The 20,174-nt window shown below is 36.3% G+C and overlaps 1 protein-coding gene across 2 annotated transcripts in view; it reads left to right on the top strand.

The window, feature by feature from the left end:
• Ttc23 (tetratricopeptide repeat domain 23) overlaps positions 1-20,174 on the top strand; it is a 91,913-nt gene that overhangs the window by 9,630 nt on the left and 62,109 nt on the right. For both annotated transcript variants that reach the window (XM_071607356.1, XM_071607357.1), the window contains exons 2-5: positions 6,936-7,135; positions 12,894-13,017; positions 17,476-17,626; positions 17,807-17,932. In XM_071607356.1, coding sequence (XP_071463457.1) covers positions 6,956-7,135; positions 12,894-13,017; positions 17,476-17,626; positions 17,807-17,932 — 581 coding nt within the window. In that variant the 5' untranslated portion in view covers positions 6,936-6,955. The remainder of the gene's footprint in view (positions 1-6,935; positions 7,136-12,893; positions 13,018-17,475; positions 17,627-17,806; positions 17,933-20,174) is intronic.

Below are 20,174 nucleotides of genomic sequence, written 5' to 3'. Positions count from 1 at the left end.
CAAGGACATCACTGATTGGCTTTTAATCACTATCCATTGCTTTAAATGTTCTCAAAATTTATATAAATAGAATCACACAATATGTATTCTCTTTCATCTGAGTTCCTTCCCTTGACATAGCTATTAAGAGATTTATTCATGTGGTAGCATAGTCAATCCTTTTTAAGGCTGAGTAGTATTTCATTATATAGTTACACCACAGTTTGCTCATCCATTTACCTATTGATAGACAGTTGAGCTGATTCTAGTTTTTTGGCTATTAAAAATAAAACTGCTATGAACATTTACATATAAGTCTTTATGTAAACATCAGCTTTCATTTCTCTCATGTAAATACCTAGGAGTGAAATGACATCAAAAGCACAGACAACAAAAGAAAAAAAATAGATAAGTTGAACTACATCAAAATTTAAAACTTTTGTGCATCAAAGGATGCTATCAACAGAGGGGGAAAGGAACCCATCAAATAGGAGAAAACATATGCAAATCATATCTCATGAGGGGTTAAGATCTAGGATATCTAAAGAATTCCTACAAAGCAAAATGAAATAAAAAAACAACTCAATTTAAAAATGAGGAAAGGATTTGAATAGACACATATGGCCAATAAACACTTGAAAAGATGTTCAACACCTGTAATCATTAGAGAAATTCGAATCAAAGCCTCCATGAGATATCACTTCACACCCATCAGGTTGGCTGTTACATAAAGAGAGAGAATGCCATATCTAGGAGGAGCTTTGTCTAACTTGGAGTCACAAGGGTTTTCCTCTAGATGTTTTTATAGTTTTTGGTTTTAAATTTATCCCTATGTCCCATTTTGAGTCAATTCTTGTATATAGCGTGAGATTTGGATCAAAGGGTTTATTTTTTTATTTTTTGTTTACATGTGAATTTCCAGTTGTTCCAGCATATTTGTTGAACAGGCTGTTTTTTCTCCAGTGAAATTTCTTTGCTGCTCTATTAATAATCCGTTGTTTGTGTATTGTGGGTCCGTTTGGGACTGTATTCTGTTCAATTGGTCTATTTGTTTATCTTAACAGTAATTCCAAGTGCCTTGCCTACCGCAGCTTTATAATATCTCTTAAGGAAAAGTTATGTTAATTCTTCAACTCTGTTCTACTCTAACAAAGTCATTTTGGTTTGTAGATCCTTTGTGTTTTCATATGAACTTTAGAAATTTTGTCAATTCCTACCAAAACCCAAACCCATGCAGATATTTAAATTGGGATGGTTTTAAAGGTGTAGATCAATTTGGGGAAAATTAACATCTTAATGTTGAGTCCTCTACTAACCCATGAACATGATGTGTGTTTCCAGTTGTTTAGGCCTCTCTCTCTCTCTCTCTCTCTCTCTCTCTCTCTCTCTTTTAACGTTTCTTTTACTAGTGTTATGGAGTTTTAATTTTTGTTCAGTTCTTATTCATCTTTTGGAAGATTTATTCTTATTTCCTATTTTTATGCTAATGCGCATAATATTGTAGTTTAATTTCAATTTGTTAATTGCTGACATATGGAAGAATATTTTATTTTTACATATTTTATTGGTGCATTATGATAATACATAATGGTGGAATTCATTGTTACATATTCGTACATGTACATGATATAACAATATAATTTGACCAATATCATTCCCCAGTATTTCCGCTTTCCCTCTCCTCTTCCCTCCCTTTGGTCCCTTTATTTTACTTATCTCCCTTTGACTTAGAAATATTATTTTATATAATGATTGTATTATATAACTTTGCTAAACTCACTTATTACTTCTTATTTGTAGACTTTTTTGCATGTTTTATCAGATTCTCAACATAGTTATCTTTGTTTTACTTCATCTAATCTGGAAATCTTTTTCTTCACCTCCCCCCTCCCCCCCCCCACTTCCCTCCTCCCCCCGCCACTCCTCATCTTCTTCCTCATTGACTGCACTGGCTAGAAGCTCCAGTACAATGTCAAAGTATTGAAAGTGAACCTCCTTGTCTTGTTTCTGATCTTGGAGGTAAAGCATTCAGTCTTTGACCTTTGAGTCTGATTTTAGTTGTAGGCTGTTCATAGATGCTTTTTATCTGGTTGAAGAAGTACAATTCTATTCCAATTTTACTGAGAATTTTTTATTAGATTTTTGTCAAGTACCTTTTCTGTGTTGATTGAGATAATCATATAGTTTTTCTTTTTAAAATTAATATAGTGAATCACATTATCTGATTTTTAAATGTTCAGCCAGTCTTGCATTGCTGAGATAAACCTCACTTGACCCATAATGTATTCCCTTTTATATATTGCTGGGTCTAATTTGCTAACTTTTGTTGTGAATTTTTTTTAAATCTGTGTTTCTGAGGCATATTTTCTTGTAACATGTTTGTCTTATTTTCTTATCAAAGTCACACAGAAAGAGTGAGGAAGTATTTTTTCTTCTTCAGTTTTCTGGGAGAGGTGGTATGGAATTCATATTCTTTCTAGCTTCCATAAATATATGGTACAATTCCCTAATGAAGCCATCTAGGTCTGGAGTTTTCTTTTTTAGGCTTTTAAGATATAAATTCAGTTTCTTTAATAGATATTAGGCTATTTTTCTCCAGTGAAATTTCTTTGCTGCTCTTGAGTAAGCTTTGGTAATTTGTGACTCTAAAGGAATTTGTCCATTCATGTATGTTGTTGAATTTTTTGACATAAAGCTGCTCAAATTGTTCTATTGTTAACCTTTTAGTATTTGTAGAATCTGTAGTGATGTCTGCATTCTCAATACTGCTAATGATGATTTGTGTCTTCTCCCCCTTTTCCTGATTAGCCTGATTAGAGGTCATGTTACTGATCTTAAAGATCCAGCCTTTGGTTTCATTGACTTATCTATTTTTCTATTTTTATTTCATTGAATTATGAGTTTAGCATTATTATTTATTAATATTTTTATCTGTTGATGTTTAGTTTAATTTACTCTTCATGTTTATGAAGGTTAATGAAGGTGGTTAATTTAAGACCCTTCTACTTTTCTAACATAGGTATTTATTGCTATAAATTTCTCCATAAGGACTGCTTTTATGTCATTTTTAATTTTTTATATGTTGTGCTTTTATATTAATTCAATTCAAACTACTTTCAAATTTCCTTTTTTATTTCTTTGACCCAGGGTATATTTAGAAATGTGTTGCTTAGTTTCTAAATATTTGAACAAATGATCTCTTTCTGTTATTGATTTATGATTTAATCCACTGTGGTCAAAGAAGAATATGCTTTGTATTACTTCATTTCCTTATAACTGTATTGAAACTTGTTTTATGACCCCAAATAAAATCTGTTTTAGTCAATGTCCATGTACACTTGAAAAATATGTGTATTCTTTTTTGGGTAGAATGTTGTAATAAATGCCAAATCAAGTTGCTTGATGATGTAGTGCAATCTTCTATATCCTTAGTGATTTTCTGCCTCCTTGGTATATCAATTATTGACAGAAATAATTAATCACCTGACTATAATTGAGGATTTATTGATTTCTCCTTACAACCCCATCCATTTGGGGGCTTATATTTTCAAGCTGCTATTGTATATATAAACATTTGGGTGATTATGTCCTCCAGATGAATTGACCCCTTTATCATTATGAAATTATTTTCTTTATCCTTGGTAATATTCTTTGCTGCAAAATCTACTTTGATATTAATATAGTTACTCCAAGTTTGATTCTGATTAATTTTTTAATTTTCCATCCTTCCACATTTAATCTCATTGTCAATATTTAAAGTGAATTGCTTGTGAGCTACCTGTAGTTGAGTTTTGACTTTTTATTCATTATGATGATCTCTGTCTCTTAATTGGGGTTTTGAGACCACTAAAATTTAATGAGTTAGATTTAGTTCTATCTCCTTGCTATTTTCTCTCTGTCCCATCTGTACTTTGTTCATCTTTTCCCCTTTTTCTGTTGGATTATTTTTCTAACTCCATCTAGTCTCTCTTGTTAGCTTAATAATTTGAAAATCTTTCTTTTGTTATTTTAATGGTTGCCATAGCTTTGTACTATATGTTTTTAATTTATCTCTATCTTCAAGTAACATTATACCCATGTACATCTTCACAATTCACAATCTCATCCCTGCCTTTCAGATATAGATTTCCATTTGCTTTTGTTTTCCTTCATTCTGAAAGACTTCCTTTAACATTCCCTTGAGAACATAGCAGTGAAAGTTTGCTGGTGATTAACTGTTGCAGGTTTTATTTTTGAAAGAAAGTTTTACTGGTACAAAATTTGAGATTTACAGCTTTTTTTCCCCTTTCCTTTCCTTAAAATGTTGCTTCACTCTTTCCTGATATCCATTTTCCTCCAAGAAATCTGATCTCATCTTTATCTTTTAAAGTACATAATGTTTTCTCTCCCCCTACTTTTGATTACTTTTAAACTTTTCTCTTTCTCATGTTTTTGAGCAATTTGGTCACCAGGTCCTTGGTGTGGTTTCTTCATGTTACTTGTGTTTATTGCTTGTTGAGCTTCCGGGATGTCTAGCTTTATACTTTTCTCAAATTTGGAAAAACTTTGACCATTAGTTTTCCCCATATTGTTTCTGCCCCACCCAACCCTGCTCCAATCCTCTTGCCTTTAGAGACTTAAATCTCATTTATATTGAGTAACTTGAAGTTGCTTCATAGCTTGGTGATTTAGCTTCCATTTTGATTATTTCTATTGCAAATCTGCTCACCTTTCATCTGTAATATCGAATTTGCTTTTGATCCTACTGTATTTTTCATCTCACTCATTATAATTTTCATATCTCCTGTTCATTTGGGATATATATATATATATATCTTCCATGTCTCTATTTACCTTTTTTTTTTTCTTTTTTGATACCAGGGATTGAATGCAGGGTCACTTAACCACTGAGCCACATCCCCAGCCCTTTTTTATATTTTATTTAGAGACAGGGTCTCACCAAATTGCTTAGGACCTTGCTAAGTTGTTGAGGCTGCCTTTGAACTTGCAATCCTCCTGCCTCAGCCTCCCAAGCCACTAGGATTACAGGTGTGCACCACCATGCCCAGCTCTATTTACCCTTTTAAACTGATGGAATACAATTATTATAATTGTTTTAATGTATTTTTTTGCTAACTCAGCATCTGTGCTAATTTGGGGTCAGTTTTGATTAATTGATTATTCTCTCTTTTTTTTTCTCTTTCTCATCTAACATTTTAATTTTTGTTTTTGAAGTAATGTTAAAATAAATGCTTTTTAAAAATAAATGTTGAAATTAAATTTCCTATGAATAAAATGCTGTGTTTTAAAATCTAAAAAAGAAATGAGGAAAATCAAAGGATGGGTACCAACGCACAGGAAATCAAAGACAAAATCAATCACAGTTGATTTTTTTTTCCCTGAACTGTTCTGGTTAAACAGTCTATTCTTTTTGATGATTGGCAATTTTAGACAAACAGAAAAACCATTATTGTATGTTCTGTACATCTCTAGGTGGTAGAGTTTCCACTGCAACTTTACAGCCACATCAATGTTTATAGCAGCACAATTCACAATAGCTAATCTGTGGAACCAACCTAGATGCCCTTCAATAGATGAATGGATAAAAATATATGGCATACATACCCAATGGAATGTTTACCTGCAAATGCCATGATTTTATTCTCTTTTATTGCTGATGGAGTTAGAGAAGATAATGCTAAGTGAAGTTAGCCAATCCCAAAAAACCAAATGCCGAATGTTTTCTTTGATATAAGGAGGCTGATTCATAGTGGGATCGGGAGTGGGAACATGGGAGGAGTAGACAAACTCTAGATAGGGCAGAGGGGTTGGAGGGGAAGGGAGAGGGCATGAGGTTATTAATGATGGTGGAATGTGATGATCATTATTATCCAAAGTACTGGTATAAAGACACAAATTGGTGTGAATATACTGTGTATACAACCGTAGATATGAAAAATTGTGCTCTACATATGTAGTAAGAATTGTAATGCATTCCACTGTCGAATATAAATAAAACAAAGATTTATTTAAAAATAAATAAATATAATTAAATGATTATTCTCTTTATAAAGGGCCTTGTTTTCCTGCCTCTTTTATGATTTGTTAGATGTGTCTGAATAATGCTCAGTGTAGGGCTAATTATTCCCCACTGTGGAGATTAAACTTCCAAGTACTTTGCCCAATGCCTCATGAGTTGTTTTTCTATTCTAGATTGTAGGAATAAGCACTGCCAGCCCTGTGTGAGTGCTAGGCATTGTTCTTTTTAATCCTATTGGAGAATTCTTTTCTCCAGACTCCAGAGTAGTTGCTCAGTAGATGCTGATCAGTATCTCTCTCCATACTTGAGGGGTCCCTCTGCTTACCTCCAGAGTCCTCTCTCTGGGCAGTCTTCTACAGTAATCTGTCTTGTTAACTCTGCCATCTTAGTCACCAAGACGCTCAGCTTAGTATCCTCAATTTATATAGTTCACCGGGTCACTTCTAGGTGCACAGCATCTTGATACTCTCTCAAAGCAATGAACTGGGATGATCTTGGGTTGAACTTTATTTTTTCCATCCACCAGGAATCACTGTCTTATTGCCTGAGTCCTGTTTCTTGAAACCATTGTTTCATACCTTATCTGTCTGTGGGTTGTTGATTTGTTTTGTTTACTGGTTGACTGGTCATTTTAAGCAGTAAGGATATTACTCCATTTTGGCCAGAAGTTGAAGATTCAACAACAGTCATTTATTTTCTGCCTCAAGCTCAGTTGCAGTTCAGTTGATCCAATATGAACCCATTGAGAGCTGTTGGGGCTCAGCTAATTTTACTGGTGATCTTTTGGGATATAATGCTACTAATTTCAAGCCAGTCATAGGTATAATGATGAAATTTTTAGATTTTAACCTCAATTTCTAGGGAAAAAATATATATATTTCTAAAAAGTAACTGTGGAAATTATCATTTAATCCCTTTCTTTTTTATTTAAATTTAGAGGACAGTGTATCAAAAAATATGCAAGAATCACAGGAATCCCACTTAACCAACCACCTAGATGAAGTTGTTGCTGCTGTCAGCATCACTCCTAAAGCGAAGATCCAAAACAAGCTGCCGCAGACAGTGCTGTTCCAGCCACCACGAGAGAAACTCCACCTCTGTGAAGAGAAAGCAAAGTCCTTTTCCAGCAGTCACAATGTAAGGAACCTTTTACTTCCTTTCCTGTACTCTGGAAATTGGGCTATCATGCATGACCAAAAGAAGTAGAGTACTTTAGATTACATTCCTAATCTCAGGAGTGTGAGTGCCTTTATTGTAGCATGAGTGACTGTAGGCCCTCAGGGCTCCAAGCCCAGCAGTTGGTGTGGTCAAGAATAAATACGTTTTGAGCTTTTACCACATGTCTGGTAATGCAACACCATGCAGGTGCAACACTGTAATGCAACACAACGCAGATGAAGCTTCTAGAGTTTAGAATTCCTTGTCTTTAATCTTCTTGGTCTGTGCACAATTCTTTCTCATCCTCCCCTCAGAAGTTTTTTTGATTCCCCCCCTCAGAAATTTTATTCATTCACCCATCCAGGCCATTCATTTATTTCACATTCATTTATTTTACAAATGCCCATTGTATACCTAATATGTGCCAGGTGCCATGAAGGTGCCAAGGGCCCAGAGGGGAAAGCACAGCCAAGAGCCCAGAGAGATATATCACTGTTGATAATGGTAGTCAGTGTGATAAGTTCTGAGAGAGACACAAACTGCGAAAGACACACATGCAAAAACAGAATGGGGTAGGCAGTAAGCCTGGAGTGGGTGCAGGGATAGCAAATAAAGCTCACTTTTAGGATGGAAGTTGCTTGGTCGGCAAAGTTATAGTGCTTAGGATTTGGCCAGGTGACACAGAGGACAAAAGTGTTCTGGGAAAAAGTAATAGATGCTGAAGAGTTGTGGACCTTAGGGGGCACAGTCCAACTGAGGAACTACAAGATGCTGTCTAGGATAAAGGTTCTTGTGACATAGGGACATGAAGCTGGATTATGGGTAGGATCTGGGCCTGGAGGACACTCAGAGTGCAGAAAAAGAGTTTTGATTTCTCATAAAGCTACTTGAGGAATTTTCTAGGATTCTAAACAGGAGAAAGCTATGAGCAGGTTTGAGTTTAGGAATGATCGTTTCTGCAGACTTTTGGAGGATGTATGAGAAAAGAATGAAATTGGAAGAAGAGGAGAATATATGTCATTATCCTGGCAAGGGATTATGAGGGCCTGAACTAAGGGGGACAGAGACAGCAGAGGTGCTGAGACCTTTTGAAGGGAATGTAGAATTGAAAATTGGTGGGACTGGATGATCAAGGGAACACAGGAGAAGGAGAGTCAGGCAGATGGGGTATGGAAGACCCTAAGTTAGGTCTCAGTTTGCTCAGATGATTGGAGGCTTTGCCTGTGCCTTTCACCCATAAAGTGAATATAGTAGAAGAGCAAGATTAAAGCAAGAGGTCATGAATTGGTTTTGAGTGTGTGCTTATTAATTATACGCCTGATGTTTATTTGGTACCTACCATGTGCCAGGCCCTATGGTAGGTAGGATTTTGGTCAGTAGCTTTCCTCAACCAAAGTTCTACAAGAGAATTAATCCTAATGCCCAAAGGCATTTAGCATATATAAAGAACTATCTTCTCTTTTATGTGTCCAGATGGTACTAAAACATTTCTGTGATCTCTGGTTCTTGGGACACCAAAGTGAACAGGACAAAGTACATGCCCTCATGGAGCTACAGGGCAATTGACATTGTCAGTAAACCAGATAGTGGGCCCACTGTGGTCAGGGAGGGCCTCTGTGAGGAGGTAACAAATGAGCTGAGAACTGAGAAACAGAAGAACCAGCATGGAAGAAATGAGTTTAGGGATAGGAAAGAGCAAGGTAAGATCTGCAAGGTAGGCACAAGTGTTAGGAGTGGAGGTACTGGGCTGCAATGCAGTGTGGTTGGAAAAACCATCAGTTCACTTAGGGCCTTGAGGGTTGAGTGCTTTGTGCCCTGGAAGATCCTGAAAGAATCAAAGGGGATCCACATGGTATTCTTTACTTTTAAAAATATTCATTTTGGGGATTGGGGCTATAGCTCAGTGGCAGAGTGCTTGCCTAGCATGTATAAGGTACTGGGTTCGATCCTTAGCACCACATAAAAATAATCAAATACAAAGAAAATATGCTGTCCATCTAAAACTACAAAAAGTTTTTTCAAAAATATCCATTTTGGGGGCTGGGGTTGTAGCTCAGTGGTAGAGCGCTTGCCTTGTACGTGTGAGGCCCTGGGTTCTATCCTCAGCACCACATAAAAATAAATAAATAAAAATAAAGATATTGTGTCCATCTACAACTAAAAAAAATTTTAAAAATATCAATTTTGGAAAAAATATCCATTAACTTTATTTTATAATAATTTTTGAGTTAGGTTAGGTTAGTTTTCACCAGTTGTTAACATTTTCTTTATGCTTTTTTTTAGGGCTTGTTGGTTTTTTGTTTGTTTGTTTTTCTTTTCTTTTTTTGTTTGTGTTGTTGTTGTTATTGTTTTTTCAGCTGGGATGAAATCCAGGACCCCATGCTTGTTAAACCCACTCTGCCACTAAACCACACCCCCAGCCCACTTTATTATTCACCTTTATTCTTTCTCTCTTTATCTCTCTCTCTCTCTCTTTCACTCATGTTTTGTCTGAGAGTAGGTTACAGATATTATGATCCTTTACCTCTAAATACTTCAGTCTAGTCCCTAAAAATAAGGGTTAAAATTAAGAAATTATTATTAGTATAATGCTATTACCTAATCTATAAGCCGTATCCATATTTCTCCATGAAAAAGTCATTTTTGGGGAAAAAATCAGATCCATAGTCCAATCCATGATTTCATGTTGAATATAGATATCATGTCTCTTTAGTTGCTTTTAATCTGCAACAGTGAACCCATCTTTGTCTTTCATGATCTCAGTGCTTTCAAAAAGCACATTCCAACTATTTTGTAGACCATCTCTCCATTTGAATTTGTGTTATCTTTCCTTGTCATTCAACTCAGATTATGCATTTGAGGCAGGAGTAGCACAAGCACGACTCTAGAGCCTTCTGGGTGCGTCATAGGAGACATAATTTGTCTCATTACTGTGATGCTAACCTTGAACACTGGGTTAAGGTACTGTCTGACAGGCTTGTACATTGTAGAATTACTATTTTTTCCTTTGTAAGTAAGTATTTTGTGGGGAGATGCATCAAGACTGTGTATATACTTAAAACTTCACCCCTTAGTTTTAGCATCCACTGATGATTCTCACCTGAATCCATCATTACTATGAGATTTGTCAAATAGCAAATCTCTGACTTTGGTATTCTTTCAGCATTTATTTGTTTGTGTTCCATATAAGAGCTTTCTCTTCACATTTCATTTGCTGTTCATTTATTATATCAATACAAGTTCAGAAAATTGTGTTTTACAACCCATCATTTTTATCAAAGCTTGAATTGTCCAATATTTCCAGTGGGGGCCTCTTCAAGCTGGCTAAGTCCCTGATTTACTACTCACTCTTTGAGTACATTCTTAAGTTATGACACAGTAAGATTTTTTTAGGTTCATCTTGGGCTTCCTTGTTCCTTATATCCATACATGCTAATCAAAGAGTAAAACATTAAGTAAAAACTAAATATCCATTAACAGTGGATTGAGTAACTCAATTATATTTTGTCTAAGCAATAAAATGCTGTGCAGCCATTAAAACTTTTATCATAGAAGATGATATGGGGGATATTCATAAATTTAGAACAACAGGTTGCAAACCTACAGCTTATGAGTCTGTTTTGAAAAAGAAAAAGTATGTAGATAGATTCATGAAATTAATGAATAAAGGGATATTTAGTTACCTCATTATCTCCAGAAGGTGAGCTTGCAGATGATGTTTAGTTTTCACCTTTTTGCTCTTTTGCATTTTGACAAGCATGCACTACTTTTGTAATAAGAAATATGATACTGTAGAAAATGGCCACAGCCCCACCTTCTTTCAGTGCTATGGGGTAAGCATCCTCCCTCACCTTCCTCCTATTGGGTCACAGAAGTGACTCTCCTGTGGTTAACTGGATGTGTGTTTTTGTCAAGAAAAAAAATATATTGTTTCAGGGTTAAAGTGTTTCTAGTTGGCATTGCCCAACATGCACACTGGGTCTTCTAGACCTTCTCCACAACTCTATTCTCATTCCTATTTTTCTTCCTCTTTGCCCACTTCAGCTGGTTTTTATTAGGTGTCTTACCTCCCATCTCTTCTCTTGCTATTCTTGCTAATCTGTTGCTACTGAACACCCTAAAACTTAGTGAGTGAAACAAATCATTCATTTTACTCATGAGCCTGCAATTTGTGCATAGTCCAGTGGAGTCTACTCAGCTGTGCTTCATGTAGTATCTACTGGCCTAGGTGGGCATGGAGCTCTACTGTCAAGATGGCTCACTCATATGGTTGACAGAGCATTGAGTGGATTAATTGGTCTTAGCAGTTCATGCCTTTCCACGGAGTCACTTAGTCTTCCTCGTGGTAAGGTGGTTGGGTTCTGTATTACTTTACTTTAGGGCTGCCATGAAAAAAATACCACAGGCTGTGGGTCTTAAACAGCAGAAGTGTATTTTCTTGCAGTTCTGAAGGTTGGAAGTCCATGAAGGGGTTGATAAGATTGATTTCATTCTGACGCTGTTCTCCTTGGCTTCCAGATGGCTGCTCTGTGTCCTCACAAGGTCCTTTTTTCTGTGCACATGCATCCCTGGTTTCTCTTTCTCTTCTTATGTAAGGACATCAGTCATATTGGATTAGGACCTTCTTAATGGCCTCATTTTAACTTTATCACCTCTTTAAAGGCCTTATCTCCAAATATAGTTGCATTCCGAGGTACAGGACATTGAAACTTCAACATATGAATTTGGAAGGGACATAATTTAGCCCATGTTCAGGTTCCAGGAGTGACACCCAAGAAGAAAGAGAAATGGAAGCCATCAGTTCCTTAAAACTTGGGCCTGAAAACTGGCACCACGTCATTTTCTCCACAACAGCAGGAGCTGTTAATGGAGGTACAATTGGAAAACCTAGGGGATGATTACATGTCTGTTCTACTTTTTAATTTTTTTTTCTTTATCCCATTACATTTTTTACTTTTAAATGTACTATAAGTTGTATTCATTTCTTATGTTTACTAATCATTTCACCTGACCATATGAGCACTCTACCATGTAAAATGAATCAAACAGTCTCAGAGTTAAGATCCAAAGTGAAGGGGACATAGACATCCCCACTCATCTCTGGATGGAAAGAATGTCAAAGAATTTCAAAACTGTGTTTTAAAATTATCAGCCTTGCTTTGAATATGTAGCTCCTCTGGGCTGACCTGAAGCTGGGAATCCACGGTTCTTATTCTTTTTGTCCTAGCTCTGAGTGAAAATGTGCTTCCCACTGCTTTAATAAAGTCTGCTTGCCAGTCCTGCTGATTTTATTTGCTATGCTACTGACATAGGCTGTGAAGGAAGATTTCAAATCAAGAATGAAAATGTGTCATTTGAAAACTACTACCAATTGCCCACTTGTACCTGAATATGCAGGAGCCATTAATGGAGGGACAGTTGGAAAACCTAGAGGATGATTACATGTCTGTTCTACTTTAAAATTTTTTTATTTATTCCATTGCATTTTTCACTTTTAAATGTACTATATATTGTATTCATTTCTTATGTTTACTATTTATTTCACCTGACCATATGAGCACCCTACTATGTAAAATGAATCTTTTTTTGTGATGTATCCCAAGTGCCTAGAGCCATGTTGAGAACATATTAGACACTCAATAAATGTTGCATGGATAAGAGTGTAAGTAGATGTTATACTTTGTAACTCTTGAGTTTTAAGCCATCTAACTAATAAGCTCATTTCTTTTCCTAACAGTATAAACAGGCTGTCAAGGAGCTTGTGCGTTATGTAGCATTGGCAAGAATTTGTTACGGCAACTCCCATTGGAAAATAGCAGAGGCACATGTCAATCTGGCTCAAGGGTACCTCCAGATGAAAGGTGAGCTCATCTCAAGTGGAGGAGGACCAGTTAGTTGGTTACTGCTATGCTCCCCAAATCTGATTCACACTTAACTAGAAGGACTAGGTTTTGGATATTCTCCTCAAATATTGAGAAGCCATTTCCTTTTGAGTTAATAAGGCATATAACATAATAATAATCAAAGGGAAAAGGAAAGGAAAACTGTAATCTTTGGGTTTTGTTTTTTCATGATCTTAAGATTAGGGTTCAGGGCTGGGGTTGTGGTTCAGTGGTAGCACACGCGTCTGGCATGTGTGAGGCACTGGGTTCGATCCTCGGCACCACATAAAAATAAATAAGTAAAAGAGAGGTATTGTGTCCATCTACAGTTTAAAAAAAAAATATATATATATATATATATATATATAAAATATTAGGGTTCTTAGGAGACAATCTATTAGGTCAGAAGGTATTGCAGGAAAAACAAAACACAAGACAAGGAATAAGGGAATCCATTCACATTTTTTTGTTTTGTTGGTACCAGGGATTGAACCCAGGGGTATTTAACCGGTGAACCACATCCTCAGCCCTTTTTCATATTTTATTTAGAGAAAGGATCTTGCTGAGTTGCTTTAGGACTTTGCTTAGTTGCTGAGGCTGGCTTTGAAAACTTGCAATCCTCCTGCTTCAGCCTCCCAAGCCATTAGGATTATATGGGCCACTGCACCTGGCTATTTGCATTTTTGATGGAGAGTCTCTTGACTCTAAATAACAATAAATAAATAAATAGATAGATAGATAGATAGATAGATAGATAACAAATTGGCATAACTAAAATGTATTGGCTTATACAAACTTAAAAATCCAAGGGTAAGGCTTCCTTTAGACTTAGCATATCTGATGTTCAAACAAAGTGGCCAGGTTTCCATTTCTATTTTCTCAGCATTGGTTCTATTTTTCTTTGCTTTTTAAAAATATTTTCTATTTGTTCTTTTTTATATATAAAAAATATACTTTGACATAGTATACATACATAGAGTATAACTTTGACATAGTATATACTTTGACATAGTTTACATACATAGAGTATAACTTATTCTAATTAGGATCCCATTCTTGTGGTTGTACATGATATGGAGTTACTCTGGTCATGTATTCGTATATGGACATAGGAAAGTTATGTCTGATTCATTCTCCTGTCTTTCCTATTCCCATCTCCACTATCTTCCCTTCATTTCTCTTTGTCTAATTCAATGAACTTGTATTCTTCCTCCATATCAAAGAAGATATTTGGCCTTTAGTTTTTGGAGGATCAGCTTATTTCACTTAGCATGATAGTCTCCAGTTCCATTCATTTACCAGCAAATGCCATAATTTCATTCATGTTTAAGGCTGAGTAATATTCCATTGTTTACATATACCACAAATTTCTTTATCCATTTATCTGTTGAAGGGCATCTAGGTTAGTTCCATAGCTTAGCTATTGTGAATTGAGCTGTGTCACTGTAGTATGCTTATTTTAAGTCATTTAGGCAAAAACCGAGGAGTTGGATAGCTGGTTCAAATGGTAGTTCCATTTTAAGTTTTTTTTTTTTTTTTTTAAGGAATCTCCAGACTGCTTTCCAGAGTGGTTGCACCAATTTGCAGTCTTACCAGCAATGTATATGTGCCTTTTCCCCCACAAATTCATCAACATTTTTTGTTACTTATATTCTTGATAATTGCCATTCTGACTGGAGTGAGATGGAGTCTCAGTGTGATTTTTAGTTTGCATTTCTCTAATTGCTAGAGATGTTGGACATTTTTTCATATATTTGTTGACTGTATTTCTTCTTCTGTGAAGTGCCTGGTCAGTTCCTTTGCTCATTTATTGATTGGGCTATTTTGTTTTGTTTTGTTTTTTTGTGTTAAGTTTTTTGTTATTTATATATTCTGGAGATTAATGCTCTATCTGAGATGCAGGTGGCAAAGATTTTCTCCCATTCTGTAGGCTCTCACTTCACATTCCTTAATTGTTTCTTTTGCTATGAAGAAGCTTTTTAGTTTGATACCATCCTATTTATTGATTCTCTATTTTACTTCTTGTGCTTTAGAAGTCTTGTTAAGGAAGTCATTTCCTAAGCTGACATGATGGAGAGTTGGGCCTATGTTTTCTTCTTGTAGGCACAGGGTCTCTGGTCTAATGCCTAGGTCTTTGACCCACTTTGAGTTGAGTTTTGTGGAGGAGGAGAGATAGAGATTCAATTTCATTGTGCTTCATATGGATTTCCAGTTTTCCCAGCACCATTTGTTGAAGAGCCTTTCTTTTCTCCAATGTATATTTATGTTGGCTCTGTTTTTCTTGGTATTGGCTCCATTCTTAGCCAAACTTTGACCACATGTTAGTGGCAAATCTGCCAATAACCTTAGTTTTCCCTTCTAAGCATTCCCAGGAGAGACAGAATGTCCCACCACCAAAACCCTTCAGGGTTTGGGGGACATCCTAATTAGACCAATTTGAGTTATGTACCACAGACCAGGAATAGTCTGATTGACCAGATCTGACTTTTCACTTCTGTGGATGCTTGGGAAGAAACTGGCTTTGGCTAGGTCACACAGATTGGATGTGTAGGGGCCAAACATATCAAAAAGAAAAAGAAGAAGAGAGAAGGGATGCAGGGAAGGCAAAAACAACATATAGCCAGGATATGGTGTCTTCTAGTTACTGACTATGCAACCTAGGACAAGATGTCTAAGACTGCATCTCCGCACTCAGCTTCGTCAACTGAAAAGCTATGATAAGGATGATGATGGCACTAACTTCCGAGGGTTGGTTCCAGGAGGAAATAAAGCAACAGAAGTGGAAAATGCCACAATGCCAAGCATAGAATTAACACCCAATAATTTTGGCCAAAGCTTATAGACTGGTCTTACCTGTTAGATCAAAGACCATTGGAGCCGGAGGGAACTTTAGAGATCATCTTTTTACCTACGCTCTCCCCCGCTCACCATTTTCTAGATTCTGAGGAAACAACAATATGAGTTGAAACAACTTGCTCTAAATCACACTATTAATAAGTAGCTGATCTGAGACTCTGACCTAAGATTTTGCATGCCAGTCCTACTGTCCTGCCATCTTGGTTTTCAAGTAATGCTTTCCTTCTATAACCTCCTTCTTTTCTGCATGAATCTTTCTTCCTCAGTTAAAAGTAAAAGCAGTCTAGTATCTAGTAAGGTCTTACTGAGTGCCAGGCACCTTGCTGTTTTCCATACATAACCTTATTCCATCTTCACCACAGTCTCATGAGGTGGTATTATTATTATCCTTTTTGTGCAGTTGGGGAAGCTGAGGACAAATTTTCCTAGTAAGTAGTGGAGCAGGGAATTCTTCCTGGGTAGTCTGACTGCAGAGCCAATGTTCTTGAACCTCAAGACCTATGCTGCCTCTAGTAGGTTCAAATTCATGTTCTTAAGGTAAGGGACCTAAGTTGGAAATGCAATCTGCAATGCCTTTTGGTATATATTACATGTACCATTGGCACTAATAAATTTCTAGCAAGCAGTTGAGTATATGCTTTGAAAAAGTATAAGATGCATAAAGTTCTGAGATTTCACATGAAGAGCATAGCCCTGACTTTCTCCATTAGAAAGTATATTGTTTCTGCTTTATAGATGTGAAAACATAATTAACTTCATATTTTGACAGACTTTTCAGAGATTTGAGATTCACTTCCATGTAATTCAGAACATAGGCCCAGGAGTGTGTGGGTGTCAGTGAAAGGGGGTTATCGGTGCAGGAGAGGAGGGTGGGAATGTGGGAAGTGCAAAGCACTGGATCCCAGCTGGTGAACTTTGCATCACCAACTCACAGATTAATAAGCCTGTGGAAGAGCACTGGAATCCTGTGGGAAATCAGTTCTCAGTAGTAATTTTTCATCATTCTATTTAGTTTCATATTAGCTTAGTACCCCACAGAAAGAGATTATGGCAGTGGTTCATGACCTCACTGCAATTGTGTTTGTAAGTTTTAAAGATATCATCATATTTGTATTGTGAAAATAACTCTAACAGCACAATTATAGACAGGTGAGCAGAAGATTTAGATTTTTTTGTATTTCATTAAGATTGCTGTCACTGTCACAAAGCCAGGATTAAGATTCATGAATAACTTACTTCCTTCCCAGAATAGTCCTTGTATACCATTTTTTTAAAAATAATTATCGGTCACATGTTTTACATCTGATATTGGTGAGGTTTCAAAGTTTTTCAGTTCCAGCTTGTTCAGGTTTCTTAATTTCTAAAAAGGCCATTTGGGGAATATTTTTTTTTTCTTGAGCACTTGATATAAAACAATTCTTTGGTCACTACTGTCATGATAATATCCCTACTGCCCAAATACATCTCCATGTGCCACTTGACAATGTGGTGGGACTTTGTTAGATTTGCTAGCCACAGAGAACTGTATTGATATCCATCTGAGAATAAGAGAAACTGAGACTTCTTTTTCTCTGTCCATAGGATATGCACTGCAAGCAAAACAACACGCAGAAAAAGCCAAAGAAATCCTCACCGACTCCATTGTGCCTCCCTTTACTGACAATTCAGATGTTTTCAAGTGTTCCATAGAACTGTTCTATACCCTGGGGAAAGCCCTACTCTCTCTTCAAAAGTATCCTTTTGTCTCTGATCTTTACACATAGAAATACTGCTCATATAATACTTATATATAATTCTCAAGGTCAAATAAAAAGCTAACAGATGACTCGGGAAGGGTAAGAGCTAAGAAAGTTCCAAGACTTGGGGTCCCAGAATCTAGAACCAAGAGGAAACTTTCCTAAACACAGTTCAGATTTAAAGAAGCTACAGAGAATTTGAGAAAAGCAGAGAGACTTTCAAAGGAGCTGCTACAATGCGGAAGGATTGTACAGGAAGAGTGGATAGAAATCCAAGCACGGATCAAATTGTCATTTGCACAGTGAGTTTCAAGTTTAAGACTTTGTATGCATGGCTGCTAGAGGTTCTTTTCCAGTAGAATCTGTCTTCAGATAGAAGGAGCTTCTTCATGGGGCTGTGTTGATGGCTTCTCCCAAAGCCATTGTCCAGATGTAGAAGAGGAGCACAGTCATGTCAGAGCAGCCCCTACCAAGACATACATTCAGGACACTTCACTTGGTGTCAAGTGCTCTCATATCCACCCAGGGTCCTACAGTCCTGATCATCATCCCCTTGACTTTCGTCCTGCTCCCCCTCTCCATCTGCTGCCCTGTGTCCTTTCCCTTTCTCATTTTCTTCGCTCTCTCTGATATCTTCAATAGATTGATTTTTGTGACAAGGACCTCCGAGGAGAAAGACCTTTAAACATATCCAGTTTGTGATGTTGAAAGGATTGTTCTTTGTTCCTCATCCCACACCACACTCACCAAATAACCTAACCTGGAAGTGTTATAAAGAGAAAGTGATGGGCCCTTGGTTTTGTGCCCAAGCCCAAGCCCAACCCCATGTTGATTCCCCAGAGTGTGGGATGTTAGAGTATCCATGCTCTTCAGAAGTTGGATAAGTGGGGAAAGAGGGTGGAGAAAGGTCTACTCTAGAAGAGGCAAAGAATCCCAGTCGACCTACATGACCACCCTTAGCCAAAGCTGGAAGAATTCAGTTTACATTCACAACCAAGAGAACTCACAGAACCAGTGGGATCATTTTAAGAGAGGTAATAGCAAAGGACCCCAGGAGAACACATGTAATGCTACCATATGAATAGAAACTGAGAAAGACCAACTCAGACTCAAGCTTTTAAAGATATTATCTTTTGTGACTACAATTCTACCTTCTTATTTTGTTCTGTTTGGTGTTTTTCCGGACTGTTAGGTCAACATTAGTCTGTCAATGCAAGCCCTTTGGTATGCTTTTGTAAATTAAATTTTTCCCTTAAGCTCAGATTTTCACCCTCATTCTCTCCCCTCTCACAGCATAGATATCTATATTAATGATGATCTGTATTCTAATAAGGATCTCCAAAAAAATAGTATTGTTTTATGTATTAGTATTATTTATGTATTTATGTGTTTTAAGTTTGCAAATTAAAAAAAAATTTTGTAGTTGTAAATGGACAGAATGGTTTTATTTTATTTGTTTATTTTTATGTGGTGCTGAGGATTGAACCAAGTGCCTCACACATGCTAGGCAAGTGCTCTGCTGCTGAGCTGCAGCCACAATACATATTTTATTCTGTTTCTTAACTTTTTAATTGTCACCTGTACTTTAGTTCCTGTGTCTTTGCCACATTTTGCTTTTCCATCCTCCTAGCAACAGATCCTCAGCTTGTCCCCACACAGCAGTACTGTCACCAATATTTATATGCATCTTTACTTATGTAAGTGAGACTCTTTCTGAGGTTTATATCTCAGGATTGCTGGGTCAGAGGAGAAATGTACTTCAAGTTCTGTAAGCACTGGCCAATTGCTACTGCCATCTTCATTCCTGTTTGCAGGACAGATGGATTTCTTTTTTTCTCCTCTCCCCAACAATGTTTGTCCTTGTTGATCTTTGTAGTTGTTGCTAACCTGATGCATGTAACGTGTTATCTAATTATTTTTTAAGTCTATTTACATTTTTTATTAAAGTGTTCAATTACCTCCTCATATGCTTCTTAGCTATTTCAGATTCCTCACTTGTGAATAGCCTATTAGTATTCTTTCTTATTTTTCTTTTGGGATTCCGTATGCTTTTCCTTTTGACAATCAAAACTTTCTTGTATGTTATGAATATTAATAATATTGCCTCTATTTTCTTACATCTATTGCCCATTTATTAATTTTGACTGCAGTGTTCTTCTTGGAATAGAAATTTTCATTTCACTAGAGTCAAATTCAAATTTCATTTTTACATTTAATTTATATGTTAGGAGCTTGTTTAGAAAGTGTTTCTCACACTAATATCAAATATATTATCTGAATTTTCCCAATAAGACCTGCTTTCGCTCTATCTCATATACTTTAACATGCAACATTTATCACTGTCTTCATGTTCTTAGTATTTTATAACTTAGTTTAGAAATTACTCCTTAGTCCAAAGATTATTCAATGATGTATATTTTAATATGCAGATATATGTTATCTTTCAAGGTATTCTGATGCACTGATTTCTAATTTATTGCCTGATGCACAGAAACATAGTTTCATGTTATTGATCTCTTGAAATTATTGAAGATTCCTTTGTGA

The sequence above is a fragment of the Marmota flaviventris genome, chromosome 2 (assembly GCF_047511675.1).
Source record: "Marmota flaviventris isolate mMarFla1 chromosome 2, mMarFla1.hap1, whole genome shotgun sequence".
In the NCBI taxonomy this organism is placed as follows: Eukaryota; Metazoa; Chordata; class Mammalia; order Rodentia; family Sciuridae; genus Marmota; species Marmota flaviventris.
The sequence above is the reverse complement of the archived record's forward strand: the minus strand, read 5'-3'. Positions and strand labels throughout refer to the sequence as shown.